The sequence below is a fragment of the Schistocerca gregaria genome, chromosome 10 (assembly GCF_023897955.1).
Source record: "Schistocerca gregaria isolate iqSchGreg1 chromosome 10, iqSchGreg1.2, whole genome shotgun sequence".
Classification (NCBI taxonomy): domain Eukaryota; kingdom Metazoa; phylum Arthropoda; class Insecta; order Orthoptera; family Acrididae; genus Schistocerca; species Schistocerca gregaria.
The window spans coordinates 73,844,135-73,868,874 of NC_064929.1; the positions used below are offsets into that span (position 1 = coordinate 73,844,135).

The 24,740-nt window shown below is 41.4% G+C and overlaps 1 protein-coding gene across 1 annotated transcript in view; it reads right to left on the reverse strand.

The window, feature by feature from the left end:
- LOC126293278 (guanine nucleotide-binding protein subunit alpha-14-like) overlaps positions 1 to 24,740 on the reverse strand; it is a 157,283-nt gene that overhangs the window by 26,910 nt on the left and 105,633 nt on the right. Inside the window, exons 4-6 of the mRNA XM_049986401.1 lie at positions 22,174 to 22,308; positions 14,429 to 14,552; positions 4,198 to 4,351 (exon numbers count right to left, since the gene is read on the reverse strand). Of these exons, the coding sequence (XP_049842358.1) occupies positions 4,198 to 4,351; positions 14,429 to 14,552; positions 22,174 to 22,308 (413 nt within the window). The remainder of the gene's footprint in view (positions 1 to 4,197; positions 4,352 to 14,428; positions 14,553 to 22,173; positions 22,309 to 24,740) is intronic.

The following is a 24,740-nucleotide window of genomic DNA, read 5'->3' on the forward strand; positions in this document are numbered from 1 at the left end:
GGATAGGGCATGAGTTGTGTTTGGGTAGTTCAGATAGTAGAGCACTTCCCCACAAAAGGAAAAGTTCCCGAGTTTGAGTCTTGGTCCGGCATACAGTTTTAATCTGCCAGGAAGTTTCATTCCAGGAACTGTCAGTGCATGGAAACACCCCAAATTAAATAGTGTTTTTTTTTCATTTTTAAATCACCTACAGCTAAATCATGTAACTGCAAGTGTAGCTGAACTAAAGCATATCATTAATTTAGAGGGTGTGGGATTCCTAAAAATTAAGGTTGTGATTGATCTGTAATATGTAAAATTTGGTACAGTGCCAGAAAAAAAAGTCACAACATCAAAAAATAATTAATGTATAGTAGTCAAATTTCAGGAATACATTTGTCTAGGTAACATATTAAAGTGATTAACATTGCAAGACCACAGGTTAATGTAAACACTAGATAAGCCATTGAAAATGTGAAAAGCTGATACATTAATAATCAGCATCACTGCCATAATGTTGAATACAGGCAGGAAATGTGCACGCATTGTGCTATACAATGCCAGATGTCAGTTAGTGGGATAGAATTCCGTGCCTGTCGCACTTAGTCGGTCAGTACTGGTACGGGTAATGGTAGTTGTCTGATGTCCCATATGAGCTCGATTGGAGACAGATCTGACAATCGAGCAGGCTGAGGCAACATTTCTACAGTAAGTTCAGCTACAACAGCAGTATGTGGGTGAGCATTATTATGCTGAAAAACACCCCCCGGAAATGCAGTTCGTGAACGGCAGCACGACAAGTCAAATCGGCTGACTGAGATACAAATTTGCAGTCAGGGTGTACAGGCTGTCCACGAGAGTGTTCCTGCTGACATATGCACCCTAACCAGAGCACCGGTTGTCCGTCCAGTGTGTCTAGCACACAGACAGGTTGGTTTCAGGCTCTCAACTGTCATCCTCCTAACCTACACATGGCGATCACTAACTTTGAGGCAGAACCAGCTTTCATCAGAAAACACAACAGACCTCCACCTCGTCTTCCAATGAGCTCTCACTCGACACCACCAAAGTCACAAACGGCGGGGTCTGGGGTCGGTGGCACACTTATTACAGGGCGCGTTGCTCAGAGCTGTTGCCGTAGTGCCAAATGCCGCTCAAATTTCTGCTGCACGTTTAGTGGCCATTGGCCAAACACTATGGTCTTCTCTCTCAGAAGTGCTACGTGATCGTCCGAAGCCCTGTCTTCTTGCAACTGTATGTTACAGTGACCACCGCTGCCGGCAGTCATGTACAGGGGCTACGAGGGGCGTTTGTAAAGTCCGTGCAAAAATAAATGTTTGGGGTAAACCTTTTTCATTTTTCGACATAGTCTCCTTTTAGACTTATACACTTCATCCAACACTGTTCCAATTTATTGATTCCTTCTGAATAATAGGAATTGTACAAGTCTGCAAAATAGCTATTAGTTGCTGCAATCACCTCCTTGTTTGAGTAAAATCTTTATCCCGCCAGTCATTTCTTCAAATTGGAGAACAAATAGTAGTCTGAGGGAGCCAAGTCTGGAGAATAGGGGGGATGTGAAACGAGTTGGAATCCTATTTCCATTAATTTTGCGTCCACAACTGCTGAGGTGTGTGCTGGTGCACTGTTGTGGTGGAAAAGGACTTTTTGTGGTCCAATTGCCGTCGTTTTTCTTGCAAATCAATTTTCAAATGGTCCAATAACGATGAATAATTTTCATCTGTAATAGTTCTATCCTTTTCCAGATAGTCAATGAGGATTATCCCTTGCGAATACCAAAAGACAGTCGCCATAACCTTTCTAGCCGAAGGAATGGTCTTCGCCTTTTTTGGTGCAGATTGTCCCTTGGTAACCCATTGTTTAGATTGTTGTTTGATCTCAGGAGTATAGTAATGTATCCATGTTTCATCCACAGTGACAAAACGATGCTTAAAGTCCTGCAGATTCTTCGTGAACAGCTGCAAACCATTCTTGCAACACTTCACACGATTCCATTTTTGGCCAAGCGTGAGCAATCGCGGAACCCATCTTGCGGATAGCTTTCTCGTGTCCAAATGTTTATGCAAAATATTATGTACCCATTCATTCAAGATTCCCACAACACTAGCAATCTCACGCACATTAACTCTTCCGTCATCCATCACCATATCATGGATTTAATCAATGATTTCTGGAGTCGTAACCTCCACAGGGCGTCCAGAACGTTCAGCATCACTTGTGCCAATATAGCCACTCCAAAAATTTTGAAACCACTTACAAACTGTTCTCATCGAAGGTCACTGTAATGTTTATCTAGCTTCTCTTTAGTCTCCTGAGGCGTTTTTCCCTTCATAAAGTAATGTTTAATCACCACACGAAATCCTTTTTCGTCCATTTTTTGACAATCACTCGACTTCCTCAATTCACACGAATGCCAAACACAAAGAAATAGAGCAATATGGCTGAAAGTTGGTGTGCATTCTTTCCAAAGGTGCTACTAACTAAACATGACTTCAATATGCACAATATGCAGCATATGTGCCATCTCTCAAACTTTGCACGGGATTTTCAAACGCCCCTCGTACATTCCTGCCAAATCATTCTACAATATCACAGAAGAAACCTCCAGTTTCTCATAGCCCTTTTACACAACCCTGTTCAAACCCAGTGAGGTGTTGATAATGGCGTCTTTGTCACTGTAGAGACATTCTTCACTGACATCAACTCATCTGTGTCCAGTCTCAAAGGTAACTAACACTCATAACTGTCACAGTGTGTATTTAAAGAAAACCTGATTTGCTGTACTAGCACCACTCTAATGCAATTGGTGTGAAATTTGAACAGACATCATCTTTCAAATGTAGTAACATGCCTGTCAAATTTACTTTATGTTGCAGAACTCCTTCTTGGTGTTGTGATTATTTCTCATCAGTATATTTTCTATTTCTCATGCTTTGTTGATTGAGTCAACTATTTTTGCAGCTAGAGGAGCTCCTTGAGCTGTACTAAATTGTATGTACTAGGTCTTCTCAAAATTTAATAACAATCCATTTGCCTTCAACCACCTGTTCATTTTTTCAAATATTTTGATAGCTGCTTTTTCAGTATCAAGGCTAGTACTGCTTGTTATTCCTATACTTGTATCATGTAGAAAGACAAATTTGGCATTTGCTGACAATGCAACTAGAAGATAATTTGTGTATGTCAGAAACAACAGGGCAATCAAAGTAGAATGCACAGCAGAATTTGAAGAATAAATTGACAGAGTCACAGTCAACAAAAATGTGAGCAGTGTAATACAGGGTGTTTATAAATGAATATTGGAGTTTTAACACTTTATAATATTTATTACATTAAACTTACAGTTATAAATGATATGCCAAATGAAAGAGCAACTCAGACAGTTGTGTTTGGCACCAGTTTGCATGCGCAGTGTGCAACGTTTCCACCACAATCCGCTAGACAGCTTGAACTTTGCTGTACCCAAGCACTGGATAGGTCAGAAGGGGCACAATGACAGGGCTTGCTTTGCATGGCCTCCACGTTCACCCGACCTAACGCCATGCAATTTTTTCCTTTGGGGCTTCATCAAGGATCGTGTGTACATGCCTCAACTACCAGCAGACCTGTCTGAATTAAGAAACTGGATTGAAGCAGTTGCTACAGTCACTGAAGACACGTTTGGGAAGAACGTGGCTATAGACTTGATGTATGCCATGTGACAAATGACATTTATAAGGTTCTCAGTAAAACTGTTTGAGTTGCTCTTTCATTTGACATATCATTTATAACTGTAAGTTTAATATAATAAATATTATAAAGCATTAAACCCCTGATATTCATTTACAAACACCCTGAATTTAATATTTAGCTGTCATTCCTCACAACAAAATCCAAACTGCAAAAATAACTGACAGGAAGATGTACAACACCACATACAACATAGCACTTATATAATTTAGTGGTACACTGTGTCCAAGTGCTTCAAATTCTGAATGCCTGGTACTAAATAATCGACATGGGACCAATGCACTGTGCTTTCTGTAATGCAACTAAGGTATTTTATATGACTCATAAATTGCTTACAGTTTGTCTTGTATGAGGTTATACTACATGGACTAACTACTGATACCTGTCTTTGGCATTTTTTTAGGATTGACCTAAATCTACTGAGTCAAATGTAGTTATAATGATTGTGTGTTTTCGTCAAAAACTCACCTTTATATTCTGGGAAGTAATGAGAAAGATGGTGTTTCTTGATCTTCTCATCAAAAATGTCCACTTTGTTCAGGAAAACAATAACTGAAGTGTAACGAAATGCCGAACACGTGAGCAGCACCTTGAAGAGTGCCAAGCTCTCGCTCACCCGATTCTGTTATAAAAGAAGGCTCTCATTAATCTTCTTACAACCTTTCCTGATAAATCAGATGCTACCAGAAAACAGCAGTTGGGGGTCATGTGGTCTGCAGAACATTATGCTTCTGCAAAATGCCAAAATAATATATAAAATGTATTTATAAGGGTGATTCAAATGAAAGTCTTAAAAGTTTCATAACATTTCAAAAAGTTGTGTGATGGAGTTAATAGGTGGCAGTAGTGTTCCTTTTGGTACAGAAAGTGACCAACAGGTGGCAGAGTGATGCTATAATGCAAGAGAAGGAAGCAGCATCTGCAACAAGATGGCCATGCTGCTGTTAATGTACATCATGATTGAGCAGTGATCTGTGATGCATCTTTTCTATGGTGGAGGTGTCAAATCAATTGAAGTTCATCACAGAATGACAGTGCAGTATGGTGATTTGTGCTTGTTGTTACAGCGAAATAGCCAAAACTTTGAAGATAAGTATTGGGTCAGTGCAGGATATTGCTCACAATGTACTGCACTTCTTTGATGAGGTGTCTTCAAGATGGGTGTCACTTCAGCTGACTGCCGAATTGAAAGACCATCCCGTCGATTCCTGTTAAGAATTTTTGTATCGTTTCCTTGTCAAAGGTGATACATTTCAGGGAAAAATTGTTACAGGTGATGAGAATTAGCTCCACTATCACCAACCAGAAATGAAAAGGTAAAGCAGCAAATGGTGCCACAGCTCATCACCAAAACAAAAAAAATTTCACATTCAATGGTATACTGGAAAAGTCATGTTCATTCTCTTCTGAGATGCAAATGGACTAGTTTTGGTGCATTACAAGGGTAGAGGCACAACGGTAACCAGTATTTCTTATTCAGACATGCTGTAAAATCAATTTTTCCCTGCAATCAGGAGTAAACGACAAGGGTTTTTGACTTCAGGAATATTACTACAGCATGACAACACACATACATCCTCTAAGACAGTTGAGACTATTCAGGAAATTAAATTTGAATGTCTGGTACATTCTTCTTATTCACTAGACTGTGCTGCTAGTGACGTTTGCCTGTTCGGTGTACAGTGAATGGAAGGCAGGCATTTCAGAAGTGGTGAAGAGGTGAAACCAGGAGTGCAGAACTGGGTACACATACGACCAAAAGAATTATTTCATTGTGGTGTCTACACACTTGCAAAGTGGTGGAATACATGCACTCAATGTAGGGGATACTACTAAAAAAGTTTTTTGTTCATTTTTACTACTGAAAATATTATAGCACTTTTAAGGTTTTCATTTGAATCACCCTTGTAATTCATTGAAGCAGACAAAGAAGGATTAGTTAATAATAATAATAATAATAATAATAATAATAATACTATGATGATGATGATAAGATGAAGAAGAAGAGACAGTTAATTAAGTACACAAGACCAGGCACGTATGAGGATGCATCAATAGGAACTCTCACTTTTTCACATTCACTGATAACACTGTGATCTGGACTGAGGGAGAGGACACTGTATGCACATTCTAGCAGAACCTCAACTCTTTATCCCACATTCACATCATCTAATCCTCCTCAGCCTGACAGAAACCTTTTCAATGTCCAAGAATGGTTACGTCAGTACCTCTGTCACATCAGACCCGCTTTGACACCTGCCACTCATTCCACACCAAGAAATCCCTTCAGTCCAGCCTAGCCACATGTCATTGTCGTGTCTACAGTGATGAGCAGTCCCTCTTCAAATATGCAGGGTGTCTCAATCAGACCTTTACAAAACGAAATTACCTTCCTCATCTTGTCCAGAACCAGATCTCCCATGCCTTGTCTCCCCTGGTACTTGCTCTCCCCCACATACTCCTGTTTGACCACATAGGAGCACCACACTTGTAACTCAGTACCACCCCAGGTCTAAGGATGGGAAAAATTGACCAGTTAAAACTGATAACAGTATCTTGTTTTGAGAAACTGGTATTTTTTATGTTTGTTTAGTCTTAATTATAATAGGCCTTCTTCAATTTTTTACAAATAACCGAATATAAAAATCAGCATATCAGTTTTCTATAACAGCACTGCTAAAATTTTTGGTTGAATTTTTTTTAATGGGTAGTGTTAATATGTTAGACTTCCATGATTTGAAATATTGAGTTACTGTAGAAAATGGGAAAACTGATAAGTTCCATATTGATAAAAATGTCTACAGTTAGAACCTTGCACCTGTTGCCTTGTGATAAGCCTATTAGACAGTACACATGCACATCAGTGTGCAAGACTTACATCTACACTATGTGATCGAAAGTATGCGGACATCCGGCTGAAAATGACTTACAAGTTCGTGGTGCCCTCCATCGGCTCCATCAGTGGTGCTGGAATTCAGTCTGGTGATGGCCCACCCTTAGTCTTCACGGAGTGCTGGACTGAGGAGAGGTATCGATGTCAGCCGGTGAGGACTGGCACAAAGTCGGAGTTCCAAAACATCCCAAAGTCAAAGGTGTTCTGTAGAATTCAGATCAGGACTCTGTGCAGGCTACTCCATTACAGGGATGTTATTGTCATGTAACCAATACACCACAGACCGTGCATTATGAAGAGGTGCTCGGTCATGTTGAAAGATGCAATCACCATCCCTGAATTGCTCTTAAACAGTGGGAACCAAGAAGGTGCTTAAAACATCAGTGTAGGCCTATGCTGTGATAGTGCCACATAAAACAAGAAGGGGTGCAAGCCCCCTTCCATGAAAAACACAACCACACCACACCATAACACCACCAGCTCCGGATTTTACTGTTGGCACTACACACACTGAGATGACATTCACCGGTCATTTGCCAAACACACACCCTGCCATCAGACCACCACAATGTGTATCATGATTCATCACTGTACATAACATTTTTTCACTGTTCAATTGTCCAATGTTTACACTCCTTACACCAAGCCAGGTGTCGTTTGGCATTTACCAGCGTGATGTGTGACTTACGAGCGGGCGCTCGACCATGAAACCCAAGTTTTCCCACCTCCCACCTGTCATAGTATTTGCAGTAGATCCTGATGCAGTTTGGAATTACTGTGTGATGGTGTGGATAGATGTCTGCCTACTACACATTACGACCCTCTTCATCTGTCGGTGGTCTCCTTCAGTCAACAGGTGAGGTCGTCCTGTACACTTTTGTGCTGTACGTGTCCCTTCACATTTCCACTTCACTATCACATTGGAAACAGTGGACCTAGAGATGTTTAGGAGTGTGGAAATCTTGTGTACAGACGTATGACACAAGTGACACCCAATCACTTGACCGTGTTTGAAGTCTGTGAGTTCTGCGGAGCCCCCCGTTCTACTCTCTCATGATGTCTAATGACTACTGAGGTAGCTGATATGGCGTACCTAGCAGTAGATGGCAGTACAATGCATCTAATATGAAAAACGTATGTTTTTGGGGGTGTCCGGATACTTTTGATCACATAGTGTACCTGATCTATATGGTAGTTTCTTGTTGGTCATTATGAGACATAATTCATATTGCAGAATAGCACTATACCTGCTATGGAAGTATTTTATGAAGTGTGGTAGCAATGAAGTACAATGCTGCATTTGCTTTAATAGATTGGGATATGCAACAAACTTGTACCTCATACATGGAGAAAACATCCACATTTTTTCCATGGAAGAGAACGTAAATTTTATTGATATATTGATAACTTTATTGATGTATTATAAATTTGGGATAATATTCGAACTCTTAATTTTGTGCTTTCTTCAGGATGATAGTGGTGATGCATGGGAGTCATCAGTTTGTGACCTTTAGCTCTCGCCATTGCCATGCCCATCTCCTTCACCTTCACCATCTTCATTGGAAACAGCAAAACCAATTTCTACCACAGCCAAATCCATATCGATCAACATCTCGTACTCCTTTATCTTAATTAGAATTTTTCAATCTTTCTTGAAGGTATATGAGTGCTACTGGAAGTCCAAAATGTAAAAAAAAAATCAAAAATGGGTTATTTTAGAAACCAGTTATTTCAAGAGCTGGATTAACCTGTAGATGAAAAAACTGGTATAATTGAAAACCAGTTATTTCAGCTATGACCACCATCACTGTCCAGCACTGGAGCATTTGATTCATGCTCTCTGCCAAGGTTTCAACTGCCTCTCATTGTACCCTGAAACGAGATCCTCTCCTCTGTCCTCCCTACCTCTCCCACAGTACACGACCACCTTACCTACGCAATGCCCTTGACCGTCCTTTTAGAGACCTGTCCCTTACACCTTCCCACTATCACCTCCTCCAGTCCTGTCACAGGCATCTCCTACCCCATTGAAGGCAGGGTCACCTGTGAAAGCAGCCAGGTGACCTACCGACTGTGCCACATTCTGCGTGGGCACAGCAACTGACGAGCTGTCTATCCGCATGAGTGGCCACTGCCAACCTGTGGCTGAGAGACAGCTGGAACACCCAGTTTCTGATCATGCCACCCGACACAATGTTCTCTACTCTGACACCTGCTTCACAGGCTGTATGCCCAGATTCCTCCCCAGCTTTTCTGAACTGTGCAGTCGGAAACTCTCCCTTCAATATATCCTACGCTCCCATAACACCCCTGGCCTCAACCTTGTCTAATCCCTGTCCTTCACCTGCCTGTCCCCTTCTCTACTCCAACCCCAGCCCCACATGTGCCTTCTGTCTCACCTGCTGAGTTTTTGGCCTTGTGTGCTGCCTCTCCAGCACAGCCTCCTAACGCTGCACCTAGCAGCCTTATCCTGTGCCTACCCTGTCCTTGTACTCTCCCTCCTCCCCTATCCTGCTATCCCTCCCCACTCCACACGCCTTCTGTGCTCCCTCTACCCAGCCTCTACTGCTGCTCACTGCAGACACAGTCGCAGCCTGGAATTAGTGCCCTAAGACGACAGTGGCCGTGTGTGTGTTTAACTTACGCAGGTATGAATGTGCACACTTTTTTATCTTTGTGTGATGGAGGACTCGGTCTGATAAATGATAATATCTAGAAATTTTTTTAATGTGCCTGTCTGCCACCCTATGCCTCCTGTATATTGTGAGTAGCAGCCTACCCCTTCGAATCACATCTTTGGATCATCCTGGCCTACAGGCAGTCTCACCCAATAGGCTCTGCACGAACCTACAGAATGGGCAACATGGTGAATATGTGGTGCTCCAGAAAGCTGCAGTTTGCTAGTGGTTGGCTCCTACCACTCATCTCTCTGGAATGTCAGTCACAAAGTTATTTATGTCCAAGTGTGCCAGGAGTTTTGTTCTCATAAGCAATTATACAGAATGGATAAGTTTACAAATGCAGATTTAGCCACTAGACATCTTGCATGCATGACTATGGCATCAGATGTCAAAGTAAAATTTTAAAGTGGTTGGCTCCTACCACTCATCTCTCTGGAATGTCAGTCACAAAGTTATTTATGTCCAAGTGTGTCAGAAGTTTTGTTCCCATAAGCAATTATACAGAATGGATAAGTTTACAAATGCAGATTTAGCCACTAGACATCTTGCACGCAAGACTATGGCATCAGATGTCAAAGTAAAATTTTAAAGTGCACTTTTCACATTTCAATTCTGCATTACCATATACACCTACATCTGTACTCAACAAACCACTGTGGACTGCAAAGCACAGAGTCCTTCCCACTTTATTGTGTATTACGTTTTCTTCCTGTCCCATGTCCACATGAAGCAGGGGAAAAATGCTTGCTTGAAAACCTCTGTGTGCACGTACTCAATCTAGTATCATTAGTAAAACTCTCAGATGCCCAGCCAGGTCATGCCATAATTATTCCACAATATTTTGCAAACAGATTCATTGCCATCTTCAGGTGGCCCTGTTGACTTGCTCCACTCCTGTTGGCATCCTATGTAAATTGACCATTACGCCCTCCATCAGTCTGCTACTTTTGCTATCTGTGCCACTGTAGTGGATATTGGCAGTGGTGGGGATAGCATTGCCCTGCTCTGAATATGGTCTCGAGCATCCGAGCTACCACTCCTGGGTGCTGACTTCTCTCCATGGGAACAGTTTTTTTTTTTTTTTTTTTTTTGGCTTGGTACAGGTTTCAACACCTGACCCAGTTGTAGACTACCATGGAACCTAATTTCAATGGCCTCTAATCTTGCAGTCCTAGAAGGAGCAACTCTGTCTAAGGAGTTTGGTGTTGTTGTAATCCATAGTAAGGTCAGAAACTTCCTGGCAGATTAAAATTGTGTGCCAGACTGAGACTCGAACTCGGGATCTTTGCCTTTCGCGGGCAAGTGCTCTACCATCTGAGCTACCAAAGCACGACTCACGCCCGATCCCCACAGCTTTACTTCTGCCAGTATTTCGTCTCCTACCTTCCAAACTTTACAGAAGCTCTCTGCTGCAGATTGAAAATCTCATTCTGGAAACATCCCCCAGGCTGTGGCTAAGCCATGTCTCCGCAGTATCCTTTCTTTCAGGAGTGCTAGTTCTGCAGGGTTTGCAGGAGAGCTTCTGTAAAGTTTGGAAGGTAGGAGACGAGATACTGGCAGAAGTAAAGCTGTGGGGACCGTGCGCGAGTCGTGCTTCGGTAGCTCAAATGGTAGAGCACTTGCCCACGAGTGGCAAAGGTCCCGAGTTTGGGTCTCGGTTGGGCACACAGTTTTAATCTGCCAGGAAGTTTCGTATCAGCGCACACTCTGCTGCAGAGTGAAAATCTCATGCTGGCATAGTAAGGTCAGTTTAATGCTATGGCCGGCTATGGCTGATTTGGTGGTCTGATGTAGTTCAGTGTACCATCTATGCTTAAGCACCTCGTTTCTACTGTGTGTACAGATTCTACACTGTACGCTTTGCTGTACTGGCAGGGAAATTGGTAAACTTCTGATTTGTGAAAGTCTACATCAGCCTTCACTGAGCCTAGTAGTGTCAAGGTATTAGGGAGAGGGCAAAATACACATTTAACATCAAGTCACTCCAAGATCCTGCCAATATTTGTGGGAACATCAGCAGCAGCTCAGAGCGACATAACATTAAATGTATATCACTTAAGCAATCTTCCTCCTCGTGGTATTATGTGATTAAAGAGGCCATTGAAATCAGGGTTCAAGATGATCCAATTAATAAAGGTAGCAACCTACAACTGAGTCTGGTGTGGAACCTCGTGTTGATAAAGACAAATGTTTCTGTACAGAGAGGTCTGCATCTGACAGCAGCAGCTCAGACAGTTGAGACCAGAATTTGGAGCCGGGTGCTGCTACTCCTACAACCACCACTGCCCACTGGAGCACCCACACGGGCAGTGATAGGAGTGGAGTGATGGCTGGGATAATGGCCAACATATACAGGATGCTGCCAGGAGTGGAGCAGCAGTCTTCAGGGGCCAAAATATTGTGGAATAATTACGGCACGACTTGGCCGAACATGCGAGAATTCTACAAATTGGAAATATGCCAAGAAAACATTAGATCACAAATCTAAAACCGTCTTAGTAATGCCTATGGAATCAGTACAAAGAAGGCTTACACATATTTCTATTTTCATTACTTAATACTGTTCCCTAGAATTTTTAAAGTAAGCCTTTATGGAATAGTTGGCATCTGTCTTCGAACATCAGCCAATTCAGGCTTTTCTGCCTTTGCTTAACTCTCTCCTGAGGGTTAAACAGACATGTAAACATATGTGCTCCTCTTCTTTGTATATATTTGACATTCCATGTTAGACCTCCTTAATATAGATCCTACATAGATGAAGATTATTCTATAGTGCATTGTACAAGTGCTTCATAAGCAGACTCCTTTGTGAACTGACTTTTCTTCCAGTGTCCTGTCAGTGGACTGAAAACTGCCACCTGCCTTGCCTATAACGGTTCATATGTTATCGTTCTATTTCATGTCTTCACAAATTCTTACACAAGGGCATTTGTGTGACCTGACTCATTCCAGTTTTGACTTATTGTCATCATAGAACACTAAATTTTCACATTTTATAAAGAAAACAGTTTTGCATTTAAAGTGAGTTGTCAATCTTTGCACCACATTGAAATCTTGTCAACATCTGCTTGAATTTGGGCACCTTCTTGCTAATAGTGCATCAGTATCGGTAGCAGCATCCTCTGCAAAAAGCTTGAGATGACTTTTAATATTTTTTGATAGATCATTAATGCAGAGTATGCACAGCAAGAGTTGCAAACCATTTGCATGAAACACTCTTGTACCTGCTTCTACTTCAGTCAATGTCTCCCTCCAAGACAACATGTTCTGCCCTCCATTCCAAGAAATCCTCACTTCAGTTACAAATTTCATTTGATAGCCCTAGATGATTCTACTTTAATAATAACTGTTGGTGGGATATCAAGTCAAATGCTTTTTGGAAGTCAGGAGATACTGTCTCCTCCTGATTACACTGACCCATGGCTTTCAGGATGTCACGTGAGATAAGCATGAGTTGGCATTTTCATAACCAATGTTTCCAGAAACTGTGCTCAGAGGGAATCATTCTGTTTGAGATATCTCATTACATTTTAACTCAGCATAATAGTGTCCTGTCAAAGGATTTTATTGTACAGGTGGGCCCTGCCATGGGATACTTGTGTTACTCTACGTTATGTACGTTTTGCTATCAGTTCATACACACAGGGTAGCATCCAAAAATTATCTGAGATCAAGCATGGAGAAAAGAGGCAAGAGGGCATTTAATACATATAAATCCCGTAGGCAGATATTGCAGACCATTAACATCATTTTGACTGTATGTATTAATATACTATTTTGGTCAAGGGCAATTGCATTATGGTAAACAATAAGAAGATCGTATACTGATGAGCTTTACAGATATAAGAACAAAATACAAAAGCAATATACAAGTAGGTTTAGAGAGTGGTAGCCTTTAACAAACATTGACACAGTGTTTTTAGGTTCGTAGTTAAATGTTCATTTAAGATGGGGGGAACTAATGAACAAAAGGTAGAGTAGATGCAATTATCTCTCAAGGTCACTTATGGACTGCTGTTAAATTGAACAAGCCACAATTACTCTGTGTTCTGGAGTAGTGAAAAAGTATTTTACTACATTATTTGTGGAAAATACTTGTTATAGTTACGTATGCATCACAACATCTCAGCATGATGTGGTGAATGGAAGCACTTGCCACATGAAAACATGACAAGCTACCAGTAGTAATTAACACAAAAGTGATCCAGAAAGTTCATGCACACCAAATGTAAAGAATAAATAAAAAAATGAAAACCCACTGATGATGGCACAGTGATGCCGAAACATGTTTGGGTACTGAGCAAAACGGTGTTTTGCATAACTGGCGGACCTCACATCCAAAAATTTTTAACTGCAAACACGGTTAATACAAGGAGCTGCATATCCAAAGATGAAATGGTTCTATGTGTTTACTACATGAATGTGAACAGCTTATTATGGTATGGCATGCTGATCTGATGGAAATGTGAGTGTTACAGAACAAGCATTTAAAATTCAAAAATGAGCATTTGGGTCAATGAAAAAGATTATTTTCCAACAATTAAATATGTGACACATCTGGTAAAATATATGTGATACCTATTCACAATAAAGGAACTAGAAATATGAGTGATTTTTATAGAGATGTACATAGCAATGTCCTGTATCATAAAAATATGCTCTATCCATGTAAAATAATGTTCAGTTGAATTGAAAAATTGAAAAATATGCTAGCATTTAACAGTTTGTGTAGCATTAAGGAACACATAAATTGTCTTCATTGAAACAGGTCTGACACTTTGCCCAAGAATGTGTTTACCATGTCTTCCATACGTTTATGCTGCAGTTTTGATTGTTTCAGTGCTGTTGGATACCCAGCAAGCTGCCAAAGTTAGGCTGACAGAAACAGTAACGACTGTGTGAGTGACATTTTGTGTGTGTGTGTGTGTGTGTGTGTGTGTGTGTGTGTGTGTGTGTGTGTGTGTGTGTGTGTGTGTTAAGTTACACACATTTCTTTCCAGGCAATACCATATAGATTATCTGGATTGTACAGATCCTTAAAACTGACTTGTCTGTATTTCTGCACAATATCAACAAAAGATTAAGAAATATGGTCATTATTAGTAGAGCTAGCTTTGTTTCTTACCTGGCCTCGCTCGTTGAGCTGGTTGTATTCACTTATGGCTGATATAAAAATAAATGCGACGCAGTTTTCAAAACAGTGAACCCATTTGGGACGTTCAGACCTCTGCCCTCCTACATCGACAATGCTGGAATACAAACTAGTGCTAATTAATTGCATCACAACAAATCATTTGTATGGTAAAATTTGTTGTATTGAAATGTAAATGAATAGAACAGTCGTGGAAGATCTGTCCTGAAAGCAATGGTAAAGTTTTCTTTTTCAACCTCCAGAGTTGTTGGTGGACAAATTCTTCAGTTCATTTATTCTTTCTTCCACATCTTGTTTTCTGTAAATCCCTTCTAGAAGAACGACCCTCAGAGATGTGGAAAGAGTTGAGTCACACATTAAGAAGCAGAAAGACCATCTGCAGGCAACTATCATTTTTGCTTCTAGTAGCATATTTCAACTAGTGCTTATCTACTGACACTGCTAGTTGTGAGGGTTTCTTCTTGATTACCTTGTACTTGTGTATTAGCAGTTAAGTGGCTCTTTTGGAGAGAGAGGATAAAAAATCACTGTTCCACCTGTTATGCTATTGAGCTGCTGTCTTAATTTAAATTAATCATTTAAGTAGCCTTACACAGAACGCTAACAATTATCTATATATTGGTAAAGTTGAGGCCTGTTTATTGTGAACTTTAGTGTTAATGAAATGTATATCCTGCAAATCCAAATGTTTTGACAGACCATACAAGAAGATACTATGTTGTTTGTCCGCTTTATTTTCAAATGTCAAGGAACTGTGAATTTGCTGCTTGATGTCTTCCAGCAACAAGTTAGGGATTTTTGTACCATAATATAAAATGACTTTCTGAATTCTAACAATTATTTTTACTTCTGGTATTGTGCATATTCCTGAAATACTGTCAGTTGGAATAATGACCAACACAACTGGAAAATGTATATATGTATGTTTTATGCTATGAGGTGTGGCAATAAAGACTTCAGACTAGTTGCTGTGCACATTTCTGACTTCGTTGCTGACAAATGGAAGAGTGGCGAATTAACCTTGGGACTCTCCCTGACACGCATACAAAATTTCACGCTGGTGTGTCAGTTAGACTGTCTGTGAGGCTTCTTAGAAATGGGTTGTGTGACTGGGCTCTGTCAGAATTACGCTACGCCATAAAGTGGAACAACATCAAATTCCTCAAAAAACTTTGAAAAACCACCACAGAAACTTACAATTTGTTGCAACAAGTTGACGGTGCTCAGTGCCTATCTTGTATGCAAGTTTTCGAGTGGGTTAAGAGGTTCAAGGACAGTAGGGAAGATGATTAAGACACTCCGAAAGTGGACCATAAGAGAATGTGGAGAAGATCAGTAGAATTGCTCAAGGAGACTGCCTTGAGAGCATTCAAGCTATTTCAGACCTTTCCTACACCAATAAGGAAACTGTTTGACAGATTTTGCAGGATGATTTGATAATGACAAAGGTTTGTGCTAAAGTGGTGCCACAAATGAGCAAAAGCAACAGTGAGTGAACTGTTGTGGTGACACACTTGAAAATATTGAAAATGACCATGATTAGCTCAGCAAAGTAATTATGTGTGATGAAAAATAGATATTCCAATACTATCCAGAAACTAATCAATAATCTATGGATTGGAAAAGCTCTCAATCCCGTAGTAAGAAGAAAGAGCACATGAGCAAATCAAAATTCAAAGCATTGATGACTGTTTTCTTTGATATCTGAGGGGTTACCTACATTGATTGGGTGCCTGGAGGTCAAACTGGCAATTAAGTTTATTATGTAACTGTTCTGAAAACCCCCGTGAAAGTGTGTAACAGAGGAGACCAAATCTGCAGAAGAATTAATCACAAATTCTTCATCAATACAATGTGCTGGTCCATAATGCTACGTCTGCGAAGAGGTTCTTAGTGAAAAACTACATTCCAGTAATGGAACATCCACTGTATTCACCTGGACTAGCACCACATGACTTCCTCCTCTTCTCAAAACTGAAGTCTGCATTCAAAGAGACCATGTCGGAGTCCACGGATGCAGTGAAGGGAAAAGTGACAAGCTTCCTTTACAGCATAACAATAAAAGAACGTGCAACACTGCTTCCAGCAATGGAAAAGTCACATGGAGCAGTGCAGGTATCCTGGAGGCGACTACACAGTGTAAGTTTTTCCAGTAAAGAATTTATGGCCACACCTCATAATCACAGATTTTGTTTTGCCTACTGGCTACTGGTTTGAGTACACTGTACCAACCTCAGGCCAAGGGCGCCCATACCTATGAGCAAGGGGAGGCTACGACCCCTCCTGTCTCTTAGGAAAAGGAAAAAATATAGTGTATTTACACAGGTTTTTAAGAAGGCCAGACCTGAAAATTTTTTATGCTGCTCACAAGTAATGGGATAGGATGCATATTCTCACAGGATGGCAACGTAGTGAATGAACTGGAAGCGAGGTGTAGCAAAGCCAATGCAGTGAGTGCTCAGCTACGATCTACTCTCTTCTGCAAGAAGGAAGTCAGTACCAAGACTAAGTTATCTGTGCACCGTTCAATCTTTCGACCAACTTTGTTGCATGGGAGTGAAAGCTGGGTGGGTTCAGGTTACCTTATCAACAAGGTTGAGGTTACGGATATGAAAGTAGCTAGGATGATTGCAGGTACTAGTAGATGGGAACAATGGCAGGAGGGTGTCCACAATGAAAAACTGGGAATGAACTCTATAGATGTAGCAGTCAGGATGAACAGGCTTAGATGGTGGGGTCATGCTACACGCATGGGAGAAGAAAGGTTACCCAAGAGACTCATGGGTTCAGCAGTAGAGGGTAGGAGGAGTCAGGGCAGACCAAGGAGAAGGTACCTGGATTCGGTTAAGAATGATTTTGAAGTAATAGGTTTAGCATCAGAAGAGGCACCAATGTTAGCACTGAATAGGGGATCATGGAGGAATTTTATAAGGGGGCTATGCTCCAGACTGAATGCTGAAAGGCATAATCAGTCTTAAATGATGATGATGATCACGAGTCATCATTCATCTTCCAAAACATTAAAAATATATTGTAGGAATCCTCCTGCTTTCTGCTCACTTCCCAAGTAGGTATATCAAATACCTCTCTCTGGGAAGCAAGTGTTAGGGCTGGAAGCCAGGAGACGGCCTGACGATGCTACTGTGTACTGAAACCGGTAGCCAGTAGGCGAAATAAAAATAATTACTAGGAACTAAAACATACATGCTTCTCTAATGTCATGATTGTAAACTCTTATTTTAACCACAAAGGCCATCATAGAGTAAATGTATTGACAAGTAAGTGTAAAAATCCCTAGGCCTCTGAGTAAAATACTGCAGGCTGCTCAGTTATCTACTTTACATAGTATTCTTACTGCATTCTCAATTCGAGTAAATACTTTTTTGACCTTAACTGCATTTCCCACGAGGATTGTACCATAGGTCAGAAATGAGTGGAAATATGTCAGCAATCCTTTCTACAGGTCAACACAATGAGAGAGAATCCTAAGTGGAAAGCAGAATGAACTGAGTTTTTAGGGCTAACTGAGTAGTTGTTAAAAGCAGATTCTCGAAAAAGTGGTTCAGTACGCTATTTCTCAAAACCTTTTGAGAATGGAGGAAGGAGAGAGATGAATCTACAGTTGAGTCATTTGCTTGCTTCCTATTCTATAAATCGGTGTCACCAATACATATTTAATTCTTTCGAGAAATATGCCTCAGCTCATTGAGTTATGTGTTATTCAGATGGGGACATTAAGCTCTATGGACCATTTGGTGCTGTTACAGAGTAGCTGAGTGTTACAGAGTAGCTGACTGCATACTGGTACCATACCACACTCTTTTGCCTCCATTTCACTCTGAACTCAATTGTAACAGGGTAGCCACAACACAAGATCATACAAACATGCATAAAAACTCATCCACAGATACTCTCTCACTCTCACTCACTCTCACTCACTCTCACTCTCACTCTCACTCTCTCACTCACTCACTCTCTCTCTCACTCACACACACACACACACACTCTCTCTCTCTCTCTCTCTCTCTCTCTCTCTCTCTCTCTCTCTCTCTCTCTCTCACACACACACACACACACACACACACACACACACACACTCACACTCTCTATCTCTCTCTCTCTCTCTCTCTCTCTCTCTCTCTCTCTCTCTCTCTCTCTCCATTACCAAACTGGTGATTTCTCAATGTTGCAGGATGTGTCATGTCAACCAAGCACTTCATTTAATCAAGTTGTAACATAAATTTCTTTTCTCTCCAGTTTGATTCAATTTATTTAATTGGTTGTCCAATGTACCCACCTAATCTCCAGCATTCTTCTGTAAAACAACATTTCAAAAGCTTCTAAGCTGTTCTCACCTGAACTTTTCATCACCCCATTTCATTTCTGTATTAGGCTGCTTTCCACAAAATAAAAAATAAAATAGTTTTTAAATTTACATCCAGGATTAACACATTTTCCTTTTTCAGAAAAAAATTCCTTGCTATTACCAGTTTGCATTTTATATCCTCACTACTTCAACCATTATCAGTATTACACAGCTTTTTGGAAAAAAATGAAAAACCAAGACCAAGAAATGCCATCACAAGGAAATTTATTCCACCAATTAGGGAAATGACACTACACAAAATATAAGGATTATAGGCAAGTACACACACTGAGACTGTTTAAATTCAGAACAGAGCAGTGCCACTATGTTCCACATTCAGAGCCACTAGATGTTGTGGCATGGAATCAAAGAGCACCTGAATATGCTGCCAGAGAATACACTACTGTGCAGTTTCTAAGTGCATCCACAAAGCACCATCATCTGTGGCTGCAGGAGGACCTGAACGAACAAGTTGCCAACCAACCATATCCCAGACACATTCAATGGGCGACATGTTAGGCAAATGGGCAGCCAGGGAAACAGTGGTACCCGCCATTATTTGAAGGCTCACACATTCCCCGTTAGATGCGGCTGGGTGTTGTCCTTCTGAAATATGGTATCCACAATGGCTTGCAGGAGGGGCAGTGCCTGGAATGTTTCCTTAGTCTTTATTTCCCTAATGGAGGTGTTACGAATACACCATTGAAACAGTCCGGTAGTCAATCCATAATTTCTCTATCTCACTAAATTTCTTTCTTCTCCTACTTTTTCTTGCAGGCACTGTACAATACTGATGCTGGAAGGGTCCTGCTATTCAGTACCCTTGAACTGTGACACTGCTTCTTCCATGTGGACTTAGATACATTGCATCAAAGATGCGGAAGGAGACTTCCCTTGTTCCCATGGAATAACACACTCGGAGAAGTTGAACTTGGTGTATTTCCTATAATGTACAATTCTAATGTCTCTTAATGGATTGGCTACACGTGCATTACATTCCAGCTAGATGCTATCATCTCATCTGTCTCACATGAGACTCAGAACAATAGCCAGTCGCTGTGGCTGAGTGGTTCTAGGCACTTCAGTCTGGTGCCAAGCTGCTGCTACGGTCGCAGGTTTGAATCCTGCCTCGGGCATGGATGTGTGTGATGTCCTTAGGTTACATAGGTTTAAGTAGTTCTAAGTCTAGGGGACTAATGACCTCAGATGTTAAGTCCCATAGTGCTTAGAGCCATTTTAACGATTTTGAACAATAGTACAGTAAAATCTGAACATCAGTTCTGTGACGATTTCTTTGGTGTCGTGGACATCACGTGTGCTCCGTGTCTTTCTCTCGTGGCCCTACAGAGCAAACAACTCCACCTGGCAGGCAGATGTGCCAGTCCACGGCCAGCATCACCAGTAGCACAGGATCAGTACAATTCTGCCCTGCACAAGCCATCACAAAAGGTCCCGAAAGCGGGTGCTTCCTGCTTCCTGACTACCTTAACCCGTGAACATCTTTTGTTTGCCAATGGATACCAAGGATGTGGAACATCTCATTCTGTGTATGAAATGTTACATCTTATGCCTCAGACTGTAAAACCTCCATGATGTAATGGTAGCTGTACATGTTACTCTCAAGATCCTGTGTTGAAAGATAGGCAATGGCACTCCAAACCACCACACTTGACATGTGTCCACTATGTTTATCAACAATACAGTCTGTCCCATAGTGTTCACCACTGTGACGTCGAACACGTACACATTGTAGGACAAGTCGCAGTGGGACTGCCCCAAAAATACTACGCTTTGCCACTCGGCATGCCAGTCTCGGTGTTCACGTGCCCGTTGAAGTCTGCAGTGTTGTTGGGTTCTGGTCAGTGGAAGTTGACATAATGGCACGTGTTCCACAAGTCCAACCCACAGAAGACAGTGTCAGGAGGACAACACAGACACGTCCGCACCTGTTCCCGTACTCCAGCATCGCGTCAATGCTGTAGATGAGGCTATTCTGTCTGTTATGGCCGAGCAGACGAGATGGTGTTCATCCCGCATTTTGGTCACATTGTGTCGTCTGGTAGCATGTTGGCACTGCATACAGCCCTCTTCTCTCCCTCGGTTCCACATATGCCTCATCGCTGAAGCAGCGTGCACTGTACGACACGTAATGTCACGGAACAACAGACCCAACTCCCGGAGACCGATCATTCTGCCCTGCTCGAAAGCGCTCATGTGCCGATACTCCACCCTGTGATATCAGCAGGCATAGTGGCACTCGGTTACACGTGTCCACTTCATATGATGGCTCCACACTGTGTAATGCTGACCTGTCCAGTCACACAAAAGAGGACACAGTTGGCCCTACGTGCACACCACCTCTCTGTTGTTTAAATCACTTATTATGGCTCCTCTGATCTCCACATCCTCTTCTTGTGGCATGGTGCAAACCATTGCTTCTGAGTGTTCACTTTTTACAAACAGTAGTGTATTTTGCTGCCAAAATAGCATAACTTGTCAACAACTTCCAGTTTCTCAGTCTCTAATTCCCTCACATCCCATTACTTATGTTTTACTTATGTTGAGGTGCATCTTATATCCTTTTTTAAAGGCACTATCCATTCTGATCAACTCATCTTGGAGATTCAGTGCCATCTCTTACAGCACTATAGCGTCATTTGCAAACCTCACAGTTGTTATTTCTTTTTGCTGAACTTTAGTTACCTTTCCTACGTGGTCTATGTGCAACCTGAATAACGCTGGGAACAGGCTACAAACTTGCCCCACTCTCTTCTCAACTACAGGCTCTGTTCCATGTCCCATCCAGTGTCTGTAAAAGTAGTGGAACACTTCTTGTTTCCTGTAGTTCCTGTATTTTATCCTTAATCAATTCATAATTTCATAGAGTGTGTTTCAATTGATTTGTCAAAAGCTTTTCCTTCTAATGAAAACACACTTCTGAAAATAACTAGAGCAATAGCAGCCTTATCTTTTAATAGCCCTTAGTGATCCACGTCTGTATCATACTTGTAACACAAGTTAGACTTATTAAGTAATGATGACCCAAGAGGTGCAAGTACTTTTTAAAAAGAAAAATGTAATTCTTCACCAATGATAAGTAAACTGCCTTAACAGAACATAAACAAGTAACAAAACACTGATGGATGTAACTACAGGAATTGAAAAGATGGACTAAAAACAAGTTGCATGTAGTACTGGATCAAACTAAGAAATAAAAAAGTACATTCATACAAAAAATGTTGGTCTACTTCTTGCACGTAACAGCCATTTTACAGTAATTACTCCTCATCCTTGTGAGTTTTTAACAGTACAGCCAAAGAGAAATTAAACACATACACTAATAAAAGCATACCAGAGTTTCTTTTCGTAGTTCTGGATGGGTATTCGATACTCGATGACACCCGATGTGGGGCTCCTGGACCTGAGGACGTCCTGCTCTGTAGGGATGTAGTCCGGTGCAGACATGACGTCCAGCCTCCTCATGAAACTGGGACAGTGCAAAGCAGTGTTACAAGCAAGTATTTTTCCTTAATTCATGTAACAGCCCTCAAATCAATAAGTATCTTGCACTACACACTTTCAAAAGAAGCCTGTGTTCTTTCTCAGAATTCAAGTTGTCTCCATGCCAAATTTCATTAAAATCGGTTGAGCAGGTTAGTTGTGAAAACAAGTGTTACTTTCACTCTATAATAATAATATTGATAAAACTTTGAATTACAATATCTTTTTCTCTCTGTGATTCAATTTCAATGAAATAAAGCCTATATGATGCTCAAGTTACCTGTAAAAACGCCACAGAATAATTAGTGTGTTCAGGCAGACATATGACAGTTTTAGATAAAATTTTAAATCATGATATATATAGTGTTGTTCAGTAAGACAGACCCAGTTTAATTTATTTGCAGTTCACAACAGTCTACATACTGAAGAAAAGAGAAAGGTCCAGTCTTCTGTTTCTTAATCACTATTTGCATAAACAGCCACTGGGGTGGCTATAGTTGCGTAAACAACCACTAGGGTACTCATGCCAATATGCAGTTGTGAGTGAAATCGCTATGGTGCAGCAGAAGATTTTCTGCATTCTTGAGTGTGCAAGAAGTGAAATGAAATGAAGTGTTGTGTGTTGAGGGCCTCCTATCAGGTAGATTGATGGCTTGGTGCTTGGTGCCTTTAATTGATGCCACTTTGGTGACTTGCTTGTCAATGAGGATGATATGATGATGAAGACAACAACACAATACACAGTCCCCGAGTGGAGGAAATCTCGGACCCAGACCGGTATTAGACCCGGACACCATGCACGGCATTCTGCCTCACTGACCACTCGACTGTGGAGGCAGACTGTAAGAGGTGAGACAGCAGTTACAGTGCAGTGGGCATTTCATCTCCAAGTTGGCACTGAACCCCCAACTATAAAATGCTTAAGCTGTTTGTTCAACCAATTTCAACAAACTGGATGTCTCTCTAAAGGAAAAAGCCAGGACAACCACCTACCTGGACATGTTGGGACAATGGCACTTTCCTCAGCTTTCCAACAAGATGAAGCTGCACCACACTGGCACTGTTACGTCTGAGGACTTTTAAACTGATCCCTTCCTCAGTGATCGACAGGAAGTCGAGATCTGGCTCTACGCTTCTGGCCACCGAGATCTCCTGATCTCACGCCCTGTGATTCTCTTTTGTGGGGCTACAATAAGGAGGTTGTTTATGTTCCATTTCTACCAACAACTCTGGCCAACCTCTATAACCGTGTCACTGCTGTGATGACTGTAACTCAAGCTGTGCTTCTTCACATGTGGGATAAATTTGACTACAGCTTCCGTGTTTGCAGTGCAGCAAATGGGGAACACACTGAACATTTACAGCCTGTTAAAGCATAGGATTTCATGGCTGTTGTCACAGTTTGCAAAAACACCATGTGGAAGGCCATTGGCAATAGTAGCCAAAACAGAGAATTTTGCACATTGATGGAATGGTCACATATCCAGAAGAATGTTATTGATTTATAACTGGTGCTTTTGAAACTTCCACCTTTCATTGGTATGTAGAGTGTTAATGTTCAGTTGATATGTCATGAAGTACAAATCTGTTAAATTGGGTCCATCTTTTTTGTGATCCAATTTTGATTAAATAAAGTTTTTACAGCAGCAACAAGCTATGCTCAGGCTACCTGTGAAAACCTCCTGAAAAATCATCTAGCAGTTTTGAAGCTACAGATATATTATTAGTATAGATCAAGCCTCCAACTAACTGGGCTCAAATTTCACCTGTGGCCCACAGTTGGGGAATATGGTAGATTAATATAGCCCATCAACTGGGCTTTTGGTGGAAATGACACACCACCAGCAGCTTAATGACCACGAGGGGGGGGGGGGGGGGGGGGGGGAGCACATTTTGCTGCTAATGTAGGATGACATCTCATGCAACATGGTCCAAGATGGATAAATTGGGCTGGGCCCAAACCTTGGCCTCTGACATCACCTAGCCTCAATCATTGGGTTTTCCCTGTCTGGGGTCATCTCAGAAGTGAAGTGTATAACTCCCTCGGTGATACAGTTGAAGTGTCCACCCCTGGTAGCTGAGTGGTCGGCTCGACGGAATGTCATACCTAATGGCCCGGGTTTGATTCCCGGCTGGGTCGGAGGTTTTCTCTGCTCAGGGACTGGGTGTTGTGTTGTCCTTATCATCATCATCATCATCATCATCATCATCATCATTTCATCCCCACTGACACGCAAGTTGCCAAAGTGGCATCAACTCGAAAGACTTGCACCAGGAGCCAATGGTAGACCCTAGCCACACAGCATTTCCATGCAGTTGAAGTACTGGAGCAGCAAATTGTACAGTCTTCTCAAGAGATGCAGGACAATCCAGGAAAGTTTTAAAGAATTTGTAACACGTTGCCAGACACAGTACAGT